Source organism: Mytilus californianus, unplaced genomic scaffold (assembly GCF_021869535.1).
Source record: "Mytilus californianus isolate M0D057914Y unplaced genomic scaffold, xbMytCali1.0.p SCAF_4, whole genome shotgun sequence".
Taxonomy (NCBI): Eukaryota; Metazoa; Mollusca; class Bivalvia; order Mytilida; family Mytilidae; genus Mytilus; species Mytilus californianus.
This window is the reverse complement of record NW_026262690.1, coordinates 86,893,602-86,917,551: the sequence shown is the minus strand read 5'-3', so window position 1 is coordinate 86,917,551 and position 23,950 is coordinate 86,893,602. Positions and strand designations below refer to the sequence as shown.

Here is a 23,950-nt window from a genome sequence, read left to right as displayed (position 1 = left end):
TAGGAATTCTCATGTCCTTCCGTCACACTTTAGGTTTCCAGATGACAAATAGAGAACCGGTTTTTGAAAAATGGAATGTTTTGATAAGACAAAACAATTTTTAATAAGTTTATTAATGAAATCAGAGACATATAATACAATTATATGTCTCTGATGAAATGCACATTTATATACCCTTCAGTAGGGGTTGAAGGCATATATAAACAATACAATACAAATATATACACAATGCAAAACTTAAGTTATAGCATATTAAACATCATATATAAAGTGGTAAACAGTAATATTTATGCAGGTGTTGTGTCCACTCCCCTCAGTGCAAATGACTTTTTAATCACGAAACGGAACAGTAAGCTGCATAATGTCAAATGAAGATAGAAGTAATTGAAATCTTTCTGTTTCAGACAATTTAAAGTATTCTGGACATATATTATTTACATCTTTTAAGATTACAATTACTTCTATTGTTTATAGTTTATATCCTGTATTTTATTTATGTCTAATTTTTTTGTAAGGGCTATATTTTCTACATATGAGAACCATGAAAATGTACCGTTTGTGCTAAGCCATTTAGATAAACCGAAAGCATTCATATAATAAAGGGTTATTTTCATCACTGGATATTCTTGTTAAGTATTTCAATGATTGTACTTTAATAAAGACATCTATGGGATACTGAGCTAGTTCTGCTCTTGCAGCTATATTTTAAGCCAGTATATATTTGCAAAATTTTATGGAATGTGTTGCCGGACCACCAAGTAAAGACTAAACTGGAATCCCCTTGTATTGCGCTACACCCAAACAATGAAGAAAGTGTAGTAGTCAGCTCGAGAACCAGATTAAGTAAAGACATGCTGGGGCTTTTATATAACTCATTATGTCCCGGAGACATTTTAAGCTCCATTTTCGTTGTTTTCATTTTTACCGTTCCACAGAGTTATGGTACTTGATTGTTGAGAATATTCAAACTTTTTTTTTGTTTTTTGTTTCCGGCTATTAAATGGAGAACCCCTTTTCAAATTGACTGAAATTTTAATGGAATGTGTTTAACGACTCCAGAATGGTTAACCAAAATGTTATACCCTTTTATTATATCAGAGACCTATACTTTAACACAGAATTCCAAAGGGAAAATCTATTATATTTATATATTTTGTCTGTACTTTCAGACTTCGTCGGTATAGAACTTGACTGAAAAAAAAATTGCATCAATGTAAACTATAAACATGTTTGTTTGTTTTTTTAAATCATAGAAAAGTCATTTTTATTATCGTTTTCATAAAACCAACACGATCCTGAAGAACAAAGGTTAAGCTTTTGAATTTCATTTACATGTCTTATTCAAGTAGCTATTTAACCTTTACCAGGATATAGTGTGTGGGTATTTTTTACGCACCACTTAAAATTTTCAGCATGTTTCGAAAGTCGGAAAATCATTTACAATATAACAATAACATTTAACATTCGTAAGTTACACCAAATTGTAGCAAAATATTTATCTTTAAAATGATATCTCATTTAGACACTTTGTTCTTTTCTACTTTTCAACATTTTTAAAATTCGTACTACACTGCCAGATTGAAAGAAACGTTTTGATTGAATAATGAAATGCCAAACTAAAATTTTAGAAAATCGTAGAAAATTCAGAAATTATACCAGAAATATAAAAAAAAAAAAAGAGTCTAAGTTCTAGAATAATGTGTCAGCTTTATAATGATATCAACTTTTTTTTTTTGCCTTTCTTGATTGTTGAGCCTTTAGAAAAAAATCAAACACTATTTTTTGCTGTGTAATCCGGATGAAACTCTCCTAAATCTGAAGAACGAGGTCTATTTTAATATGACTTTTTACAAGAATATGTAAAGTACAAATCCTTGCTTTTTATTACAAGTTTATTGCAAACATAGGTCGGATAGGCATTACAATGATACCTAAGGGGTTACCTTTTACACGGAAGTGTAGTTTCTACTTGTCTTGGCTTTTATCCTCCTTTATATCTTCTCAAGGCAGACGATCGTGTGAATTTAGATGACCGATAAATATAACAGAAAATGGACCTCCGTTATGATTCTTTATATTATTTATCATACTTCCGACCGAAACAGACCTGAATTATCGCTCCGCGGGAGTCCCGATTGATCTATAGGCGCGTTTTCATTCCTTTTAAATGGTGTCTTCCTGCTATTCCTACATTTTAAAAATACATTTTCCTTCTATTCCTACAAACAAAGTACAATTATAGCTGTTGTTATAAGGTAATTTGTTGTTTTAGCAATTTAGATTTAATTGATTTACAGGTAAATAAGTGCAAAAGAAATGCACCTTTTTGCGTATTTATGAAGAACAAGGATTTGTATAGTGAGATACAAATCTCACTATACAAATCCTTGTGAAGAATTATGATTATAGAGATAAAAATGGATGCATTGCAGAGAATAAAATAGAAAATTAAATATAGAAATGTACTTTCAATTTATATAAAAGGGAATTCCAAGTTTTTCAAATATGAAAAATAATGAGAAAGAAAAGGCTTAATACAGCAATAAAAAATTAAATTGAATTATACATATTACACTTACAGTTTAGAATTCAAACCGTAATCTTAATAGATAGCCTTTATGCTAAGATTAATGCTACAAAAGTATATGTTGAATGTGCAATGCCAAATTTAAACTACACTTCATAACACTCAAAATAAGATAAATCACAGTACCCAGATGATGCATGATGCTAGAACCCATAGATAGGACCAATACATATATTAGTCCCAGATTACAATGACTTTATAAAAGACTGATTGTGTAAATACAATGAAAACAACACGTTAAATAATTTCATGCGTTAATTTTCAAATGGTTCATGTAACATATTTGGTGTAGAACTGAAATTCTTGCTTTATATGTACTGATTGTATAATAAATTTTCATATCTAAACATATTATATTGTCTAGTAATTTTGATATTTCACTCTCATATAAAGGATAATATTTTTTTATTGTAGTGCTTAAAATATTTTATTGTGCTTAAATGATGCTAACGTCATTGTGTTAGTAAAATCTATTTTAGGGGACTTTGTACAAATTTGTTTTGATTTATTTTTGATGGATTCACTCAATGACAAAGACTTTTCATTACATTAGGAAAAACACACAACAGTTTTGAAAAACGATAGAAAAATTACATAAAACAGAATAAAGATAAAGGACAATTACAATGAACCAATAACATGCAGTTGTTTGAACTTTTTTTATATTAACACTTTCATAATATTTTCAAACTGGGAATTTATGAAAACTAGAGCAGTTATATGGATATTTACCCAAAGTTAATTAGCCTTATGTTTTTACAACCTCATCTGATTTAATCCCTTGTTTATTGAAGTATTCCTCCTATTCCTACATGGATTTCTTACAAATGACATACCAAATTTTAAAATGTAGGAATAGCAGGAATAAACCCTTTTAAATATACAATTTCTTGTTCATATACACTGTCGTTGAACTATGACAAAAATATAACAACATCTTACAAAATTCACAGTTAATAGTTTTAACACAGATTGGTTTACTATAAACTGTGGTTTGAAACAGGGTAGTCCACTTTCTCCTCTATTATTTAATATTTTCATAAATGAATTAGCTATGTACTTAAAATCTTTTGATTTTGGTGTTGCCATTGGGGGAGATAAAGTATGTATTTTGTTGTATGCTGATGACATTGTACTGTAAGAAAGTACTGAAAATGAGTTACAAAATACCTTAGATGAGTTAGATCATTTGTGTACTGACAGTAAAATGACTATTAATGCACGTAAGAGTAATGTTGTCCATTTCAGACCGACCTCATTTGAACGATCGATCAAGTCGTGAATTTAGTTGTGGGGATATGAATATTGCTAATAGCAGTGAATATACTTGTCTGGGCCTAGTTTTTAACTGAATTTCTTGACTTTAGTATTACTGCAAAACTCGGCAGTTGCTAAGTCAGCAAACAGAGCGTTAGGTCTGGCAATAGCTAAGTGTAAAGCTGTTGGTGGCATTTCATATGACGTCTATAAAAAACTATTTGATTCACTTGTAAGTCCTATTGTTGAATATGGTGCCGCGATTTGGGGCTGTTGAAGAAATTTTCATTTGTTAATGCGATTCAGGTGAAAGCTTGTAGTTTCTTCCTTGGTGTAGGTAAATACACACCCAACCCAGTTGTCATGGGAGACATGGGGTGGGTTCCAATTTACCATACACAATAGAAGGTAATTGCAAGACACTGGCATAGATTAATAAGTATGAAGCCAGATCGTATTAACAGGAAAATATTTATATGGGCGGATGAGATCAGTCTGAAACATAAAATTGTGAAAAATTGGAATTTCATGGTTAAAAAACAGTTCACTGGACTTGAATTGGTTGACTTTTACAATACCCACACTAAAATTAATAAAAATATGTTTGTTGATACAGTCATGTCAAGAATGTTTGATAAATATATTGATGAATGGAAAAGCATTGTTAAATCATCCTCTTCCAAACGGGGTAATGGGCGAAACAAGTTGAGAACGTATACTATTTTTAAGCAGGATTATGTTGTTGAAAACTACTATAAACTGTTGAAGCCTTTTAGTGAAAGAATTTCCTTTGCAAAATTTAGATGTTGGGTGGCTCCTATTAAGCTGGAAACTGGGAGGTATGAAAATTTGTCACTGGAAGAGAGGTGTTGGTTTAATTGTTTTAATACTGTCGAAGATGAATATCATGTTATTTTACATTGTCCTGTTTATAATGATCTTAGACAAATTATTTTTACTGAATCTCTTCAAGTTTAAGAACATTTTTCGCCGTTTTTATGTGCTTTCTATACAAATGTTCACCTATTTCAAAAGAATTCAATTAGTAATATTTGATATAAAAAAAAGAGTAAATTTGTTTTAAAATCGTCAAATCTCTAATTTCAAATCCATAGATTTTTCTTATTTCGACGTTTTGGGGTATTTTTTCACCTAGAATATACCAATTTGAACGATGTTTACCGTAAATTTACATAATTAAAACGGAATGTTATGTTTCAACAACATATAGTTTTTTAAGAAAAACTATATAGATACAATTTATCAGTATCAGAGAGAATCCATGACAACTCGCCGCACCGGAAAATCGCCCCACTTTTCACCAACTCGCCCCACTCTTCTTTACCAACCTTCCCCACTTATGAAAAAGGGTAAAATCCCGTTGAATATAAGTCTGACAACTCGCCCCACTTATGAAAAGGGTAAAAACCACGCTGAATATAGGTCTGCCAACGTTCCACTTATAAATAAAAGAATTAAAATGTACTGAATTAAGGCCTTCCAACTCGCCCCACTTATGAATTAGATGAATACTTATGAAAACCTTAGAAATGCATCTTGTTTTTTAACTCTTTTCTTTTGGTTGAAATAAAGCAGAAAGAAGTACCGTAAGTATCAGCATTTCTGTGACGTTAATTTTATTGACTGTAATAACTGTTTATGACGTTTTTTTTCTGGTAAATATAACCACTGTTATATAAGATAAGTCAAGAATCATGGGTGTTTACATAATTTTATTCTCAGATGATAGAGTTTTGTACATCTACATAAGTATGCATAACAATAACGTTTAAAAACCAACATACAATAAATAAATTATGACAAGCACTGGCATGATTACACAAAACGAATTACTACATGAAATGTCAGCACTAGAAACATGAACATGAATACACATGTGCAAATATGGCATACAATAGATTGTCATTAAATAGTTCAGTAACTGTCTGCTTCCACGACTGGACCGTTGACACGACCAAACTGACGTAAGAGTCTAGTTGTAGATATGCTGCCGGCAATGTACTGCCCCCACATATTGAATAGGATGGCTTGGTTAGTGCGGGCTCGCTTGCGCTGGTAGCGAGTAAGCTTACCCTCGGACACTAACTTTATATGAATTGGTAGGAGTTGTGACTCCTCATGAAGTTTCTGGATAAGGTCGTAGAAAGCTGGCTTTTCATCGTTGTTTTTTGTTGTTGAGGCGTCTGTGTCAGCCTTCTACGTCGTTGTTTGTCCTAGTAGGTTGGTTGAACAGGAAGCAAGTTAACTCGTACCATTGTTAACTCGTACCACGTAAACTCGTACCAAAAAAGTTAATTCGTACCAACGTAAACTCGTACCACTGGGAAGTCGTACCAATTAGAACTCGTACCACTGCAAACTCGTACCATTAAAAATATTCAAAAATACGAATGTTTTATGATTTTTTTTTTTGGTAAACTAAATAAAAAAAGTTGAATTACTTGAATTTTATACTAGATTTTAATGAAAACTTAGACAAAAATACGAATGTTTTTATGATTATTTTTTTTTTTAAGCTTTATACAAAAAATTAAAATATCTTTGAATTTTATACCAGATTTTAATGAAAACTTAGACAAAAATACGAATGTTTTTATGATTTTTTTTTTTTTAAGCTTTATACAAAAAATTAAAATATCTTTGAATTTTATACCAGATTTTAATGAAAACTTAGACAAAAATACGAATGTAATTTCTTAATTACCATGCTTATACATATATCAAATTCCTTTGATTGTGTGATTATTGGTTGATTATTAACTAATCAACTTGTTTAATCATATTAGCATGATCATATTCTGCTAAAATGTGCTGAATATTGTATAAAAATAAATTTCATACTTTCTAACTGTTGGTCATAAACAATTTTAAACCTTTAAAACACAATAAATAAATTCTTTCATTAAATAAAATTCCTTTTAGAACCAATAGAAAAATACTATTCAATGTTACTGATTTGGAATGATTAAAAATTAAGTCAAATAGTTGTCAGTAAAAGCTTAAAAAAGAGTCTATTCAAGGGAGACAACAAAGCCAATCTGCCACGGTTTTCTCTATCCAATTAGACAAGGAAAATTAGCTACAAATTGGTCATTGTAATTTCAAATTATATACATTTTACAGACTTAAGAGGTATTGAGTGAAATTAAAGTATATATTCATCATTAAACACCATTTGAATGCATTTAAATAAGTTGGTACGAGTTTACAATGGTATGAATTTACCGTGGTACGAGTTAGTAGTGGTACGAGTTTGCATTGGTACGATTTTTTTTTAGTGGTACGAGTTGACATTGGTACGAGTTTACAATGGTACGAGATAACTATAATTCGTTGAACACACACCATGTAGTAATCTGGTAGAAAGAGCTGGTGATCCATGTTTTGCAGACATAACGGACGAACTTCTGCAGAACTGGATCAGTTACATGGTTGGTCTGTTCTCTAAATGATGACTCAATGTGGCTAGCTGGTTATAATGGTAAAGCCATGATGTTTAGACAGAAAGTAAATACATCACCCCGTCTGTTGTAGGAAAACTGAAGAATAACTTTAATAAGTTTATCATATTTAATTGAATTGCATGCTCATAGTCATAATCTTGTATTCTCATAACCTCTATCATAAGGTTATGCATTTTGCAATTTTGCGACCTACCTATATATCTATAATTAAGTTTATCTATTTTATTTTTATCATATTCGCGTATATGAATGTTTTATTCTTGTTTCGAAATATAACTATGCAAATCTTACCTCAAAATCGAAGTTGTGGGGTTCTTCTGGTCGAAGCTTCTGTCTGACTCTGTTACAGGTACGAAGCAGGTTCGTCTGTTTCGGGCGGCTACCTTCTGGCATCCGGTCTGGGTCAGGATGTTGTACATAAGCATTTTAAGAAGTGAAACATCATTTAATTTCAATGTTAATCATGTCAATCATATATTAAATTTTCGATTTTTCTTAGTATCACAAGTGATTTTTTTTCTATTCTGTGTAGATAAGTTTTCATTTAAGTGGGAGCGAGTTTGCAGGAGTAAATTTAACGGGATTTAACCCTTTTTCATAAGTAGGGCGATTTTTTTTTAAAGCGGGACGAGTTGGTAAACAAGAGTGGGGCGAGTTTGTGAAAAAGTGGGGCGAGTTGTATGACTTCCCGTCTTATATATAAATACATCTCTGTCTGTATTTACTACTAAGTATATAATAATATGTAATATCCGATGGAAATGCGCTTTCAATTCACAATTCAGACACAAAGATGTAGCCATTCCATATTTAAGACTCAACGTGGCGACCATGAAAGAATCTGTCTCGAATAGATCACACTGAATAATTTATTTTTCCTACGACTTTCCATAGAAATTAAATCAGTTCAGGTTTGCCGCATTTTGTGCTACCCCCAATTATTTTACCCACAATCCTTCAGTACATCTGGGATAAAATGGCGTCAAATCGACCAGGAAGACACTGAATCACTATGATTTCATGTTTTACATCATTCGACAGGAAATTTAGTTGTATATAATAGCATAGACAATAACACAGAAACTGTATTTTGAAGCATACAACAGCAAATATGTCAACAGGAAGGTAAGTACTGTCATACAACTTGTTTTTTGTACCATGTTTTTAACAATTTAACAGGTTTTATGTTAATAAATCAAAATATTTTGTTATTATGTATATACAGCGTCAGTTCTATTATGTTTATAGAAAGTAAAATGTCTGACTTACAAACTTCAAAAGCTCAGAGACAAGTATCGTCTCTCATACATCAGGAAAGGGAGATGAAAGAGCATAATATTGTGACAATTATACATGGACGATACTCTACCGTATCAGCTTTTGTTTTGAGATGTTTCGGCCACACAACCAGTTTGGCCATAGTCAATTCATCCACACTATTTCACATTGTTCTAATTGTTTTAACAGAAGGTTGTTTTAAGAAAGAATATCACTTAACGAAAAGTCATTTTGTCTTAAAAACAATAACAACATTTCCCTTTGACCATGTTGACTTTGGTGCTTCATAATATATATTTTTTTGTAACAGAAAATTGGAAGTTAACAATTTGTTCATAACAGACATAAGTATGAGTGAGATACATGGGATCTCCTGTAGTTGGTGATCGCAATAAAAATTTTGTACCAGTATTGTGTTATTTTTAAATAAACAATACATATAGGTAATTAATCTTTAAATTTATTAAAGGTGTCACATATATATGCATAATGAAATTATCATAATAATGACAATTTTATAAGGAATGATTGGACATATAGATTGTATGTTTAAATGATGGTACAATGTACACTGTGATTGTCATCAAAGAAAGTTTTAAATCTTCTGATGTTTTTTCTTTTTCTTAAGGGAACACTACTGTCCCAGAATTTCAACAAACTCTTTATTTTCTTCTATCTTTTCTTTCAGCTCTAGCGCTCTCTTTCCAAGACTCATAGTATATTTTAGTGAATTTTATATTGACATTGCTGTTATAGCTGCTGTATCATCAGCATTGGCAGTGTTCCCGCCTGCCCTAAATAGAAGGGCGGCCCGCCCTTGGTGCCCTTACCCCCACCCTTCTGCCCCCTAAAGTAAAAGAATGCACCCCTCTGCCTTTTCAAAAAAATAAAATTTCCAACTTTCATTCCTACCAGCGTTTCCGGTAAAATTGTTACCTGATTGTGTAACACTAATTAACTGACAATGGGATTAAGTTAAATATCTAATGCTTTGGCAGTTTTATCACCTTTGTTAATGATTGTTTACTGCTAATTAGTGGATTTAAGATAATTGAACAAATACTAGATATTTAATACAGAACGAAATGTCCACATGTTATCCATTTGTAATGTTTATGTACAGCATGTACACCTGAAATTTTTTTTATTTCAGTAGGCATAACATAAAAAATAAAATCTTAAACAATTTTAAAGGTATACATAGTTTTGACTTAATTGGTAAAAAAAGTTTTGTTTCATAACCATGCGTATGAAATTTAAAGAAGAATGAAAGAAATTTGTACTTTGAACATAACAAGATTCACTTCCTGTTTTACTTCTTGTATTTTATAATCTCCTGACATAGGAGCACTCAACAAATTTATTTTAAACAATGATGGAGAAAAAAGTAACTGTTTATACCTTCTGCAATATATCATTGCATCAATATAATATGATCATCTACAGTCTCACCTGTTATATTTATAAAACTCCTTACTGAGGAGCACTTTGGTGTGCACTTAAAAATACTTTTTTGTAACAATTCAAATGATAATAAATAACTCTCAATAACATATATACTATATGTTTGAACAAGTAATTTAAATGTAGATAATTTAATTACATTAAACATTCAATTTTGCATGTATAACTCCAAAACTACTTGTTTATTTTTATAGACTGGTATAAGTTATAAAACATTGAAATTTCTGATGATTATTTTCCTTACCAAATATACAAGTTTGTTTAGATAAACATCAAAATGATATGCTTTGCTTCATGGTATGATAATTTGATAAAAAAAAATTCTTACTGGAACTAACATCAAGAACACATTAATTTCTGAATATGGTTTAAATACAACTAATGTTCTCCAGTTGCATGAGCCTAGCAATATTCAAGGAAATTTATACACTGTCCAACAGTGCCCTTAAACTCTGGGTTATAATGCTAAAGTGCCCTTTCAGACAACTAGCACCCTTCTGCCCTGAGATTCAAGCTGGAACACTGATTGGTATTGTCTATTTCTTCTTCAGATGGCACTTGTACATCTCTCTTACTATCGTAGGTGATGGAATGCTTGTCTACTACTAGGATTTGTACCAGTTGATCTGCTACGAATTGTGTTGCCCATGGTTCTGAATCATCTGCTTTAATTACCCTAAACATTCATTTGGTTAAATTGATTATAATCAGGTTCCCCTATTAACCAACTTTTTATGTTTAATGGATATTGATATCTTTTATTGTGAAAGATAAATTAGAAAATAAGGACCAACAAATGCATATAATCTTAGTATACATGTATTAAAATATCTGTAAAAAATATATTATGGCATACATGTAAATGCTGAATTTACAGTGTTAGAGTGTAATAAATTGCTTGAATTTATTTTACAATAACTCAGATGATAATAAGCTTTTATTTTATTTTACCTAAATTGAATTAAATAAAACATAGAAATATGATAAAATGAATAGAAATTATTTTATATAATTAACAATTGTTGGAATAATATGAGTTAATTACAATAATCTTTTGTTTATTTGTGTAACATGTATCTTTTTGATTTTAATTAGGGCTTATGAGTATCGTGATTATTTTTAACTGGTTGTTGATTAATTTCACAATATTCCTCTTTAATCTTTTTGAGTTCATTTAATGGTAAACGGACAGAAAGTCACAGGACAAAATGTCACAGGACATAAAGTCACAAATATGATGTGTCTCATAAGCCAATCTTATGGCTGGGTACTGATTGTTTTAATGTATATTTTTATTATGTCATTGTATAATGTTCAATCAGTATGTGACACAATAATAAAATAAAATTTATTATTTATGATAGGACAAAAAGTCACAAATAATGTGTTGACAATTGTTTGAATATTTAAGAGAAAGAACTTGAAATATTTTCTTTTTATTACATATATTAATTTTTAAGTTTAGGAAATTGTTCAAAAGCCTTGAAAAATGAAAATTTATTAAATTTTAATCATGCAAAGGATATATTTCTTGGCACAATGAAGCCATTTAAGTACCAAGCCACTTTGACATTTTGTTTTCATAACAATTATTTGATCATTATAATTTATTGATATTTATTGAATAAATTTTAATTACAAAGTTGCTTCATATTTAATCATGTTAATAGTTCAAGAAAAAACAAAAAAAATATTTTTTAAATTAGTGTTTTCTTGTTTTATGAAAAATAATCTCAAAACTGAATTGTGACTTTCTGTCCTAAATTCCATTTAATCCCCCTTTGATCTTCAATATCTAATTTTGCTTAAAATTCATTTTTTTATTATACAGTTTATAGTATATCAACAATACAACTACAATACTGGGTTATCAGTAATGTACCAGTATTGCTGTTTTTTTTTTCTCTAAAAAGTTACAATACTGGTACAAAATTTTTATACCAGTATTGTGCACAATACTGGTATATCAGTATTGCGATCACCAACTACAGGAGATCCGACACACCAAAGGCTGCATCTAATATTTATACATTGTACATCTGCTGTTTTGATTCTTAACAGATTTTTCGTTTGATATTGTGCAGTCTGTTGAAATTGAACTTGTACGTGTATTAAATTGGTTCATAGGCATTCATACCAAATATCTTGTTTGGTATTTTCTCAATAATTACTTAAATATATATCATATAAATGATAATTAACATGATTAAAAAATGATCAGAGGGATTATTGTTATTATTCATGATGATAAGAACAGAGATATACAAAATGTATATATATTTTTTTATATCTCTGATAAAAACAACAATATTCTTAATTTTTGTCGAGCCTGCGACTTTTGTCGCAGAAAGCTCGACATAGGGATAGTGATCCGGCTGCGGCGGCGGCGGCGTTAGCTAACTTCTTAAAAGCTTTATATTTTAGAAGATGGAAGACCTGGATGCTTCATACTTTGTATATGGATGCCTCATGTTACGAAGTTTCCGTCAGTCACATGTCCAATGTCCTTGACCTCATTTTCATGGTTCAGTGACTACTTGAAAAAAAAGTTCAGATTTTTTGTAATGTTAAATTCTCTCTTATTATAAGTAATAGGATAACTATATTTGGTATGTGCGTACCTTGCAAGGTCCTCATGCCCGTCAGACAGTTTTCACTTGACCTCCACCTCATTTCATGGATCAGTGAACAAGGTTAAGTTTTCGTGGTCAAGTCCATATCTCAGATACTATAAGCAATAGGTCTAGTATATTCGGTGTATGGAAGGACTGTAAGGTGTACATGTCCAACTGGCAGGTGTCATCTGACCTTGACCTCATTTTCATGGTTCAGTGGTTATAGTTAAGTTTTTGTGTTTTGGTCTGTTTTTCTTATACTGTATGCAATAGGTCTACTATATTTGGTGTATGGAATGATTGTAAGGTGTACATGTCTAGCTGGCAGGTGTCATCTGACCTTGACCTCATTTTCATGGTTCAGCGGTCAAAGTTAAGTTTTTGAGTTTTGGTCTTTTTTTCTAATACTGCATGCAATAGGTCAGCTATATTTGGTGTATGGAATGATTGTAAGGTGTACATGTCTAGCTGGCAGGTGTCATCTTACCTTGACCTCATTTTCATGGTTCAGTGGTCAAAGTTAAGTTTTTGAGTTTTGGTCTTTTTTTCTAATACTATATGCAATAGTTCAACTATATTTGGTGTATGGAAATATTTTATGATCTATATGTCAGTCACGCAGGTTTTATTTGACCTTGACCTCATTTTCAAGGTTCATTGCTCAGTGTTAAGTTTTTGTGTTTTCGTCTGTTTTTCTTAAACTATAAGCAATAGGTCAACTATATTTGTTGTATGGAAGAATTGTTAGCTGTACATGCCTGCCTAGCATGGTTCATCTGACCTTGACCTCATTTTCATGGTTCATTGGTCAATGTTTAGTTTACTTGGTTAATGTTAAGTTTATGTGACAGTTGTAATAAAGCTTTATATTTAGGACTATCAACATAATATCAATGATTAGTAAAGAAGGCGAGACATTTCAGCGTGTGCACTCTTGTTAAAATAATTATCATATCTGTTTTGGTACAAAATGTATATTAAAAACTTAATTTTTGATAATCCCCATTTTACTAATTTTCTTATAACATTCATAAATTTAGACATTTTTATTAAGGAAAATAAATATATAATTTAAAATGTATTTTTCCATTTGTTTCTTATCATCTGTTTATACATGTTATAGAAACCATTATAATTTCCTCCCTTTATAACAATAAAAACCATAGCTGAAAGACTACAAAGTATGGCCAAACTGGCAGTGTGGCCAAAATGTCCTGCATTGCTGTATCATTGAATATAAAAACTAGAGAGATTCTGACCCTTAATCTAAGGATCTAAATGCAGTGCTCTAACGAATTGAGCCAAAGAAGATCTCTAACTCTACCAGTTGGACAACCTTTTTATATAAAAATAAGGAATTGTGCTATGATTGCGAATGTTATACAATACTAGTGAAATGAATGACAGATACTGCTCGATGCTGTTAAATATTAACACCGTATCTGTTCCTTGTAGTAAAATATAAAATTTATTGTAAATTTGTACGAGCTTATAAAACAGGACGAAAAGCAATGTTTTATTTGTATTTAAAATTTTTAAACAAGACAAAAAGCAAGGCTTACTTCGATTTTCTACTGTGTTTTACAGAATACACATTGTATTTATATTTTTCTACAATCATGACAATGTAATGATGTATGTATATAATTATTTTTTTATTCTGTCTATTGGAAAGTCAATCATTTTATATACTTCACATTTACTAATAAACAAAGCAAAATTACTGTCCAGCATGGATTAGTGGCTATTTAAAATCTAATTACGTATTTCCTCTTTTTATACAACCGCAAAAAAATTTTGCGGTTGTATATTGGTATGACATTGGCGTCGTCGTCATTGTCGTCGTCGTCCGAAGACACATTGGTTTTTGCACTCTAACTTTAGTTTAAGTGAATGGATCTCTATGAAATTTTACCATAAAGTTCAATACCACAAAAGGAAGTTTGGGATTGATTTTGGGGGTTATGGTACCAACCGTTAAGGAATTAGGGGCCAAAAAGGGGAAAAAAATAAGCATTTTTATACGAACGCAAAAAAATTTTTGTGGTCGTATATTGGTATGACGTCGTCGTCGTAGTCGTCTGGCGTCGTCGTCCGAAGACGCATTAGTTTTCGCACTCTAACTTTAGTTTAAGTGAATGGATCTCTATGAAATTTTACCATAAGGTTCAATACAACAAAAGGAAGGTGGGGATTGATTTTGGGGGTTATGGTACCAACAGTTAAGGAATTAGGGGCCAAAAAGGGGCCAAAAATAAGCATTTTCTAGTTTCCAGACAATAACTGTGGAATGGTGTATGGATCTCTCTGAAATTATACTACAAGTTTCCATACCACAAAGGGATGGTTAGGATTTGCTTTGGGGGGTTATGGCTCAAACCGTTTAAGAATTAGGGGCAAAAAAGGGGGAAAAACAAGGTTGTCCTGGTTAATGGACAAATACTTTAGTATAAAACATAATTTAAAGCAGTGTAAGGGAGATAAATCAAATACATCATTGAAATTATCTCCCTTACACTGCTTTTAAATTATGTATAAAGTAATGGTTAATGAACAATTAAGATAATTTAAAACAGTGTAAGGGAGGTAATCCAAATACAACGTTTTGGTTACTTCCCTTACACTGCTTTTAAATTATGTTTAAAGAAATGCATATTTATAAAGGAAGACCAGTAAAAATATCTGCAAATGTTGCATCTTTTTTTTTTACAAAAAAATCCATATGAAAGATTTGACACTATATTTTAAATTCTATTATAAAATAGATTAAGTTAGCACTATGGTAAATTTAAATGGGTAATTATGGTTTGGGGGAAAAAAAGGGGGGGGGGGGGGGTAAAAAGAAATTGTGGGGAGTCAATTTTTTCTCATTTCAGATTTCAGAAATTAAATAGAATTATTCCTCAAATATTATTTTTTTTTCAAATTTCTAATATTGAAAAATTTCAAGAAGTAATCTTTAATTGCACAGTATGGCGCATTAGATTTGTAAAATCTTTGACCACATTTATTTATTTGTTATGCCGAATCTAACCGTGTATTTAGATTTTTAATTTTGGATCCAGTTTTCAAATTGGTCTACATTAAGGTCCAAAGGGTCCAAAATTAAACTTTGTTTGATTTTAACAAAAAATGAATATATGGGGTTCTTTGATATGCTGAATCTAAACATGTATTTAGATTTTTGATTTTTGGCCCAGTTTTCAAGTTGGTCCAAATTGGGGTCCAAAATTAAACTTTGTTTGATTTCAACAAAAATTGAATATATGGGGTTCTTTGATATGCTGAATCTAAACATGTATTTAGATTTTAGATTTTTGGCCCAGTTTTCAAGTTGGTCCAAATTGGGGTCCAAAATTAAATTTTGTTTGATTTCAACAAAAATTGAATATATGGGGTTCTTTGATATGCCGAATCTTACCATGTATTTAGATTTTTTATTTGTGGGCCCGCTATCAAATTGGTTCATATTGAGGTCAAAAGGGTCCAAAATTAAACTTTGTTTGATTTCATCAAAAATTGAATTCTTGGGGTACTTTGATATGCTGAATCTAAACATGTGTTTAGATTTTTGATTATGGGACCAGTTTTCAAGTTTGTCCAAGTTGGAGTCAAAAATTAAACTTTGTTTGATTTCAACAAAAATTGAATATATGGGGTTCTTTGATATGCTGAATCTAACCATGTATTTTGATTTTGGACATTGGACCATAATAGGTAAATTAAAAAAATTGAAGTTCTTAGACCACATTCCTTTCTGTGTCAGAAACCTATGCTGTGTCAAATATTTAATCACAATCCAAATTCAGAGCTGTATCAAGCTTGAATGTTGTGTCCATACTTGCCCCAACTGTTCAGAGTTCGACCTCTGCGGTGGTATCAAGCTGCGCCCAGCGAAGCATTTTATTGTAACTTCCACACATAACTTGTGAGTTGGTATATGGATCTCTCTGACATTTTACCCCAAGGTTCAATACCACAAAAGGAAGGTTGGGATTGATTTTGGGGGTTATGGTACCAGTGTTCTCCCCAGGCCGATATGACGCTGCGGTACCGCAGCGCCTTCATAATATTTTTGTAGATCCCGCAGCGTCTTAATTGGCCGCTGTCCCTTAATACTTGATCCCGCAGCGTGTTAATTTTCACATTTTCATTATAAATGTTGGTTAAAATTGTCAAGTAACTGATCACCGCTGATGGGTCGGTCAGTGTTACGCAATAACTGATAATTAGTTTTACCTGAGCCACGCTTATCTCAGCCTTATCGGACTATGTTATCAGGTAATAGCGTAAGTGATCATCAAGAAGATAGATATTTTTTGAAGAAAATAAAAATTTTTAAAAACTTCAGTGCAGAAATTGAAGAAATAGATCGCAAATACATTGTATTTACGCATCGTGTGTGTGATCACTTGACCATTTATATAACGAATTTTTTCATTGGTCGAGAAGAAGAATCTATTTAAACACGACCAATGAACGTGTTGAATACACATGATAAATTTGAATACACATTGCTAAAGATATTTACGATGAAAACTATGAATGAAAGTATTATTAGTTGAAAAAATTAAAATAAAGTTTGATTAAAGATAACGAGGAGTGATTAACTTTAATCAGAGACATATAATACATATAATATTATATGTCTCTGCTTTAATAGAAAATGAAAAAATGTTGCTTGCAAGGTAAATTCGTCTGAAACTGTCATATTTTTAGAAATAAAATGATCATTGAACATCGATCGTGAATCCGTGCGTCGGGAAATATGTGACAATCAAAACGGGTACAGTATCGCCACAGCTTCTGTATAATGTCACTGGTAAATAATTTCAATGGTTTTAACTTAAACGAATTTGTAAAATTTCGTTTATATCTATCTGCCAAAGATAGTATTAAACAATAATACGCACGGAAGCGTAATGTGAAACTACGGAAACTGGTCAGCTGTTCATTTATAAAAAAATTGTTTAAAAAAGTTGTATACCAAATATCTTAACCATATTCGATTTTATTAATTCTGAATGAACATGTTCTCTGCACATAATAAAGGGGTGAATTATAAGTAAAAGGTAGATGATGGAAGTAGAAGTTTTTTCAGACCAATGACTTCTAATGAAAAGGGGAATACACCTCTGTCTACACTGTCGGTATAAGCAGATTTCATTGCTTCTCCTAATCCAAACCAAGCTCAAGTTTTAGCAATTGATAAAAGCAAGCACCATGTTTCTGGTTTCAATGACAAGTGGCTGACTGAGTTTTCATGGCTTAGAAATGTTAAATGGGGTATAAGCAAAAGTTATTGTGAGTGGGGGTTTAATTTTTAACCCTGAAGAGGATAAAGACAAAGTTGAGGAACAGACTGTCCAACAAAATAACACTATCTAAAAACAATATCCCTAGAAGGAGCAGAGAGTAGAGATGAATATTTATATTTTGACTTCTTTAATTGACTGAATATAAATAACTTTTGTGTTTAAAATCAATTTATTTCATATATATATTCTTGTAATTCATTAATACTCTGCATTATTAAACACATAACACAAAGCATTATAATTCATATTGCATGTCATGATTTATGACTTATTGCTTCAGATCACTCTAAAAAAAGAGTTACGCGCCCTTGAATTTTGCGCCTTAAAAAAATCCTGGGGAGAACACTGGGTACCAATAGTTAAGGAATAAGGGGTCAAAAATAAGCATTTTTGTAACTTCCAGACATAACTTGTGTGTAAGTGTATGGATCTCTCTGACATTGTACCACAAGGTTCCATATCACACAGGGAATGCTGGGATTGATTTTGGGGGTAATTGCCTCAAAATATTAGGAATTGGGGGCCAAAAAAGGGGCAAAAAACAAGCATTTTTCTAGTTTCATGACAATAACTTGTGTGTAAGTGTATGGATCTTTCTGAAATTGTACTGCAAAAAAAAAATTTGGGGGGATTTTTTTTTCTTTAAAATTTTCCATTTTAAATTGGTTATTTCTGATTTATATATAAAAGCAAATAATAATGATATGGTTTGAATAGGTAAATTAAATTTTTTAAGTTCTTAGACCACATTCATTCTGTGTCAGAAACCTGTGCTGTGTCAAATATTTAAATACAATCCAAATTCAGTGCTGTATCAAGCTTGAATGTTGTGTCCATACTTTCCCCAACTGTTCAGGGTTTGACCTCTGCTGTCGTATCAAGCTGCGCCCAGCGGAGCATTTTATTATAATTTGAAAGAAGAAAAATGTTATAAATCTTACAATAAACTTGTATGTCCATCAATGAATTTTACACATGGCTTTTAAATGATTCTCCTAATATCAGCAGTTTGAGCTTTTAAAGCTCGATCTAGCAATGTTTCTTTTTGAGAAGATGAAATAATTTATGAATTACTTACTAAGAAAACCTGCTATAGCTACAAACGGTTTTGACAACATAAATAGGCTTGTTATACACTATATTTTGTAGATAATTTATTGTAGATACATCTACATGTATACTATAGAACAAGGTTCAGTAGGATAGACAACCTCAGATTCAGAATGCGAGTTGGGTACCTTGTATTATATTAAGGTGCATACAATATAGGTAGTTTTTTTTTCAGAGACAAGTGCCTGTGGCTAAGGGGGATTAGTTAATTCTTACTGAAATATCAGTGAAAGAAACTTGAACCATGGCTCATCCTCCATAATTGGGTGTCAATATTTTGGTTAGACAAAATGTTTTGAACCAATCGCAACTTCATAAAATCACGTGACTGATAAGAAATTCCAGATGCCATTTTACAACCGCGGTATCGCAGATAGTAACCAAAGGGGTCTTGCCGCTGAGACTATAATTGGATAAAATCATATGACTTTAGTACAGAGCTCTGCAGGCTGTTAATACATGCTAATTAGTCGTTGTCATTCCTTTTAAATATTACTTCCATGGTCTACCTAACTTGGTTTGGTAATGCCATGTAGAGTGACCTAATTGATTTGTGGTCACTGTCAAAGGTCAAGATCACATCAGTTATGTTAAACTAAAATTTGTGCACTGATTTCTTATGCACCATACACATGTACATATGTCCAGCCTAAATTCAGCTTCTTGAAGTTCTTCTGATGATGTCCCATGGGAAAAGAAGGCCCCAATTGATTTTTAGGTCACCAAATCAAAGTCGCAGCAACATTAAATAGGCTGAAATATGACAAAGATATTCAATCACTATAGAGTGCTGTCTTTTGAACCATACATGTACACAAGCATGTTCAACCTCCAATAAACTAAGAATTAAAATGCTTCCTGGAAAGAAAAGATTCAAATTGATATTCACATATAATGAGACAATCCCCATTGATTTTGAGATCATTAATTCCAAGGTCAATGTCATAGTTACCAGAAAAAGTATAAAATAAATGCCAAAAAGAGGTTTACAGACAGAATGTAATAACCCTAGAACATAGAAACAGTCACATGTAGTGAGAAGAGATTCCTAATACAATGTACATGTAATTCTGAAGTCAACTTGAAGGGGAGGGAGATGCCTGTAGGCTTTTTGCTCAAAATGTCCAAAGTAAAAGTAACAGTTACTAGAAATGGAGTGAAACTCGTAAACAATCAGAACATTAATACCATACAGTGACAGAAAATCCTACAACTACAATTACAGTAATTCCTTGTCTATTATCCCTCCAAGCAAGGACAAAGTTTGATAATCATGAACTCTCTTTTGGGGGGGGGAAACTTTGAAATACCTCTAAGGTATTGCTTGCAAGAAATAATGTTTTCAAGTGCGATATTGTTAGCTTACACAAGAAAGTTCTTTTATATTATGATTTATTTTGAATATTTTATGTTGAATGCTAAAAAAGGGGTGCAGGTGGGGCAAATGACTTCTTTTTAAATTGAAATTTCACATTTGATAAAGATTTTAAAAGAAATTTAAGTAATCATGGTGATAAGTTTTTGTATGAAATTGTGTAAGTGTCATTAATCATTCAGCATTTAATCCATCTTAAAGACATCCCAAAAGAATTGACAAAAATATCAATCAAGCTTGCAGACTTCTTAATTGTCAGTATGAAAGATTTTATAATCCAAAAAATGATTTGTAGACTATTGGAGAGCAAAGAAATCTGCTAAATTAACATTGAAACATATTAAAATGCCAAAAATCTAACCAAATGATCTTTTTTATTCTGTTGGAGGTGTGTCAACATTTATTAATTTTTGGTCAATCTGAGGTGTGTCAACATTTATCAATTTTTGGTCAATCTGTGGTTAAAGATTTTTGAACATCATTGATAACTTTGTAAAACCTTCATTTCTGTATTTTACTGATGTATTGACTTCATTTTTTTGGCAGTCAAAATTACACTTTTAGTTTTACACTGACACTAGTCTGACAGCAGCAATCACAGGGGAGACACAGGGTTCCACAGAACCCTTTAAAATGTTTATTTAATACACATGTACTTCTTCTTTTGACTCTACAACAAAGTCTGAGGGCTGAGACTTTTAACATGTAGTAGTCTACTCATTGATGCTAGCTATATATAGTGCTTCAGACTTTTAAGTGTATTTAACCCTAATTAATCTAATCTAAAAGAAACAGAAAGGAAAAGGTCATAAGGGATTAATTTGAAATATCTCAAATCACTGGAATTAATTGGCAGGTCAATAACAGTGTTGGGACACATGTTTTAGTTAGAATTTGAAAATGGCAGGGTGAAAATCTCAAAGGAAAACTTTGCATTACACTTAATTTTGAAAGAGATTATCTTCTTATGATGAATGGTTTGGGAAGATGGCATCTTTGGTGTCACGTTACAGTTCATATTGAAATTTTTTTCGGCCAACTTGAATAACTTTGCAGCAATAATGTATGGAAACAGTGGAAGTGTCAAGATGTACATGTAAGATGAAACATGTTAAAAACATGACTGCCTGAGGCAGCCTTTGATTGTGATTGGCCTTTTTTTTTTACAAAATGTCCCCATAACTAAAAACTAATGTACAAGGCGAAATGCTTTGAAAATGAAAGGGATAATCTGATTGATGATTATAAGCTTCTACAAAAAATCCAAGGCCTCGGTGGCCAAGTGGTCCAAGTAGTTCTACTACTGTAATCACTAGCCAGTCAACACTGAGGTTGTGAGTTCGAACCCCGCTCGTGCGGGTGCACTCAACTCCAATCTTTATTGACTAGGATTGTCAGTTTTCCTATCGAAGGTTGGTGGTTTTCTCCGGGCTCTCCGGCTTCCTCCACCTATAAAAACTGACCGCCACGAAATAGCCCAAATGTGGCGATTAAAAGTGGTTTTTAAAACATCAACAATCAATCTACAAAAGATCCTCATTAGATATTAACTGGAAGTAACACATTGTGGTATCGGTGGACCATAGTTTTATTAAAACCCTTTTTCATTTTCTCTGAAACTACCAGGCCAGTTTTAATCAAACATCACAGGAACGATGCTTATATGGTTCTCTACAAATGTTTTGCATTTGGTTTTGATTGGATGAAAATAATACTGTCAGAGACAAACATAGATTTTTGATGGGTAATTTTGAAATTTTCAAACTGCAGGATAAAATTTTTTGAAATATATTTGATTGATGACTCATAAAAATAGATTTAAACTAACTTTGAGAAATTATTCATATTATAAAATTTTAAATCACACCTCGCAGCCTTCAACTTGCATCTGAAAACAAAAGCATCTGATACCAAATTTTTTAGAAGTATCTTCTCTTGAGCAATTTAGGGGTTAATTTGCTAGGTGAGGTATTCAGGCTCCATGGTGCCTCAAGTTTTCCTAATAATACAGCGAAAAACTCAGAAGTTGATGGCTGCGAGGTGTGATTTCAAATTTTATAATATGAATAATTTCTCAAAGTTAGTTTAAGTCTATTTTTATGAGTCATCATTGTTGACACATAATGAACCTATTAACATCGTTTCAGTTTCAGATGATTTTTAATAATCATTCTTCTCAAAGAAAAATTTACTCAACGAAATATTCCTACAGGCCTATTGACAGAATGATTACATACAAAATGTACATTTGGGTCTATGATGTAATTATTATGTCAAAAGAAACATTTTGATTTCCACTTTTTGGAAATGTTTTCACATCTGAAATAGTTGTTTCTAAATTATTTTGTAAATTTAATTATAATTTTTTTATTCATTTACTGGAGCTTTTTATTTGATTTTCAAGTCATCAGTGATATTGAACACTTATTGAATTACTAGTTACCGGTAATTGACTTCTAGTGAATCTGGACAGATTGTATGTGTGGAAAAACATTGGTGTCTGCATTGGTAATGAGCTGGAACAAAAGAATTGAACACAATTTGTTGCTTCTCTGGTTCAATTCTCCATTAATTTTCCACTGATTGCAGATCACAAACATTTCCCAATAGATTCCATTTGATTTCATGTGTTTGAAGGAGAACACAAGGACTTCACATACACACAGCTTCTTTAAATACCAGTTGATTCAATTTTGCCATTGAAAATAAATAATTAATTAAGCATTGTGTAGAGTTTGTGTGTAGCAATTTAATATCAAATTACACTCTTGTATTTTTGATGAAAGGAATATAATGGATTTGGAAGAAGAAGAAGATTTGTACACTACACCTTATGGGTAACGTTTTGTTATTAATATGTTCATTTCATTGTTCAATTTCAGTGCATTTCTAGTTAATTTCATTGTTGATTTTTATTCACCAGGTGCATTTATATTTAAATCTCCTGTAGCGATGTCTGTATTTTTTATTTTCTAACATTCCAGATGTAATCTAGCTTCACAAAATGTGCTCTCATCCCCGATATAGATGAGTCAGCCTGAGAGAAATGTATTATACAAAAATTAGCTGAATATCAATGACTGTGTTTGTCTTATAGTATTGATCTTTTGTTTATAGAGATTATAATAATTGAAATTTATAGGGTAATTTATATAGTAGGGTCAAATATCTACATTTTAAGCTTTTTAATGGTGCCATTTTGAATATATTACATAATATTTATTGAATAAGGGAAATCAATTTACCGGTACATTTTAAGTGTATCCATCATCTGCATGTGGGTCTTTACTTATTCATCCCGATGAAAATGTCTTGTAATGCTAGACAATTTCTGCAATCTGATCCAAAAGTTTATAGTGGATTAAGAGGTTGGGAATGTTAAGAGGCTTACAACTAAAGAGAAAGAAAAAGAATATTAATATCACCCCCTCAACCCTCAATCCCATCTCCACCTCTTTATT

At 31.5% G+C, this 23,950-nt stretch overlaps 1 protein-coding gene across 4 annotated transcripts in view; it reads left to right on the top strand.

Annotated features, from left to right (window-relative positions):
- Positions 1–8,289: 8,289 nt before the first annotated feature.
- The window catches only part of LOC127738815 (vasodilator-stimulated phosphoprotein-like), a 45,697-nt gene continuing 30,036 nt past the window's right edge, over positions 8,290–23,950 (top strand). Inside the window, exon 1 of one of the 4 annotated variants that reach the window (XM_052250215.1) lies at positions 8,290–8,454. In XM_052250215.1, the coding sequence (XP_052106175.1) occupies positions 8,441–8,454 (14 nt within the window). In that variant the 5' untranslated portion in view covers positions 8,290–8,440. Of the gene's footprint in view, positions 8,455–23,232; positions 23,327–23,950 lie in introns of those variants that run through there. The other 3 variants (XM_052250213.1, XM_052250214.1, XM_052250216.1) reach the window with 3 other exon arrangements.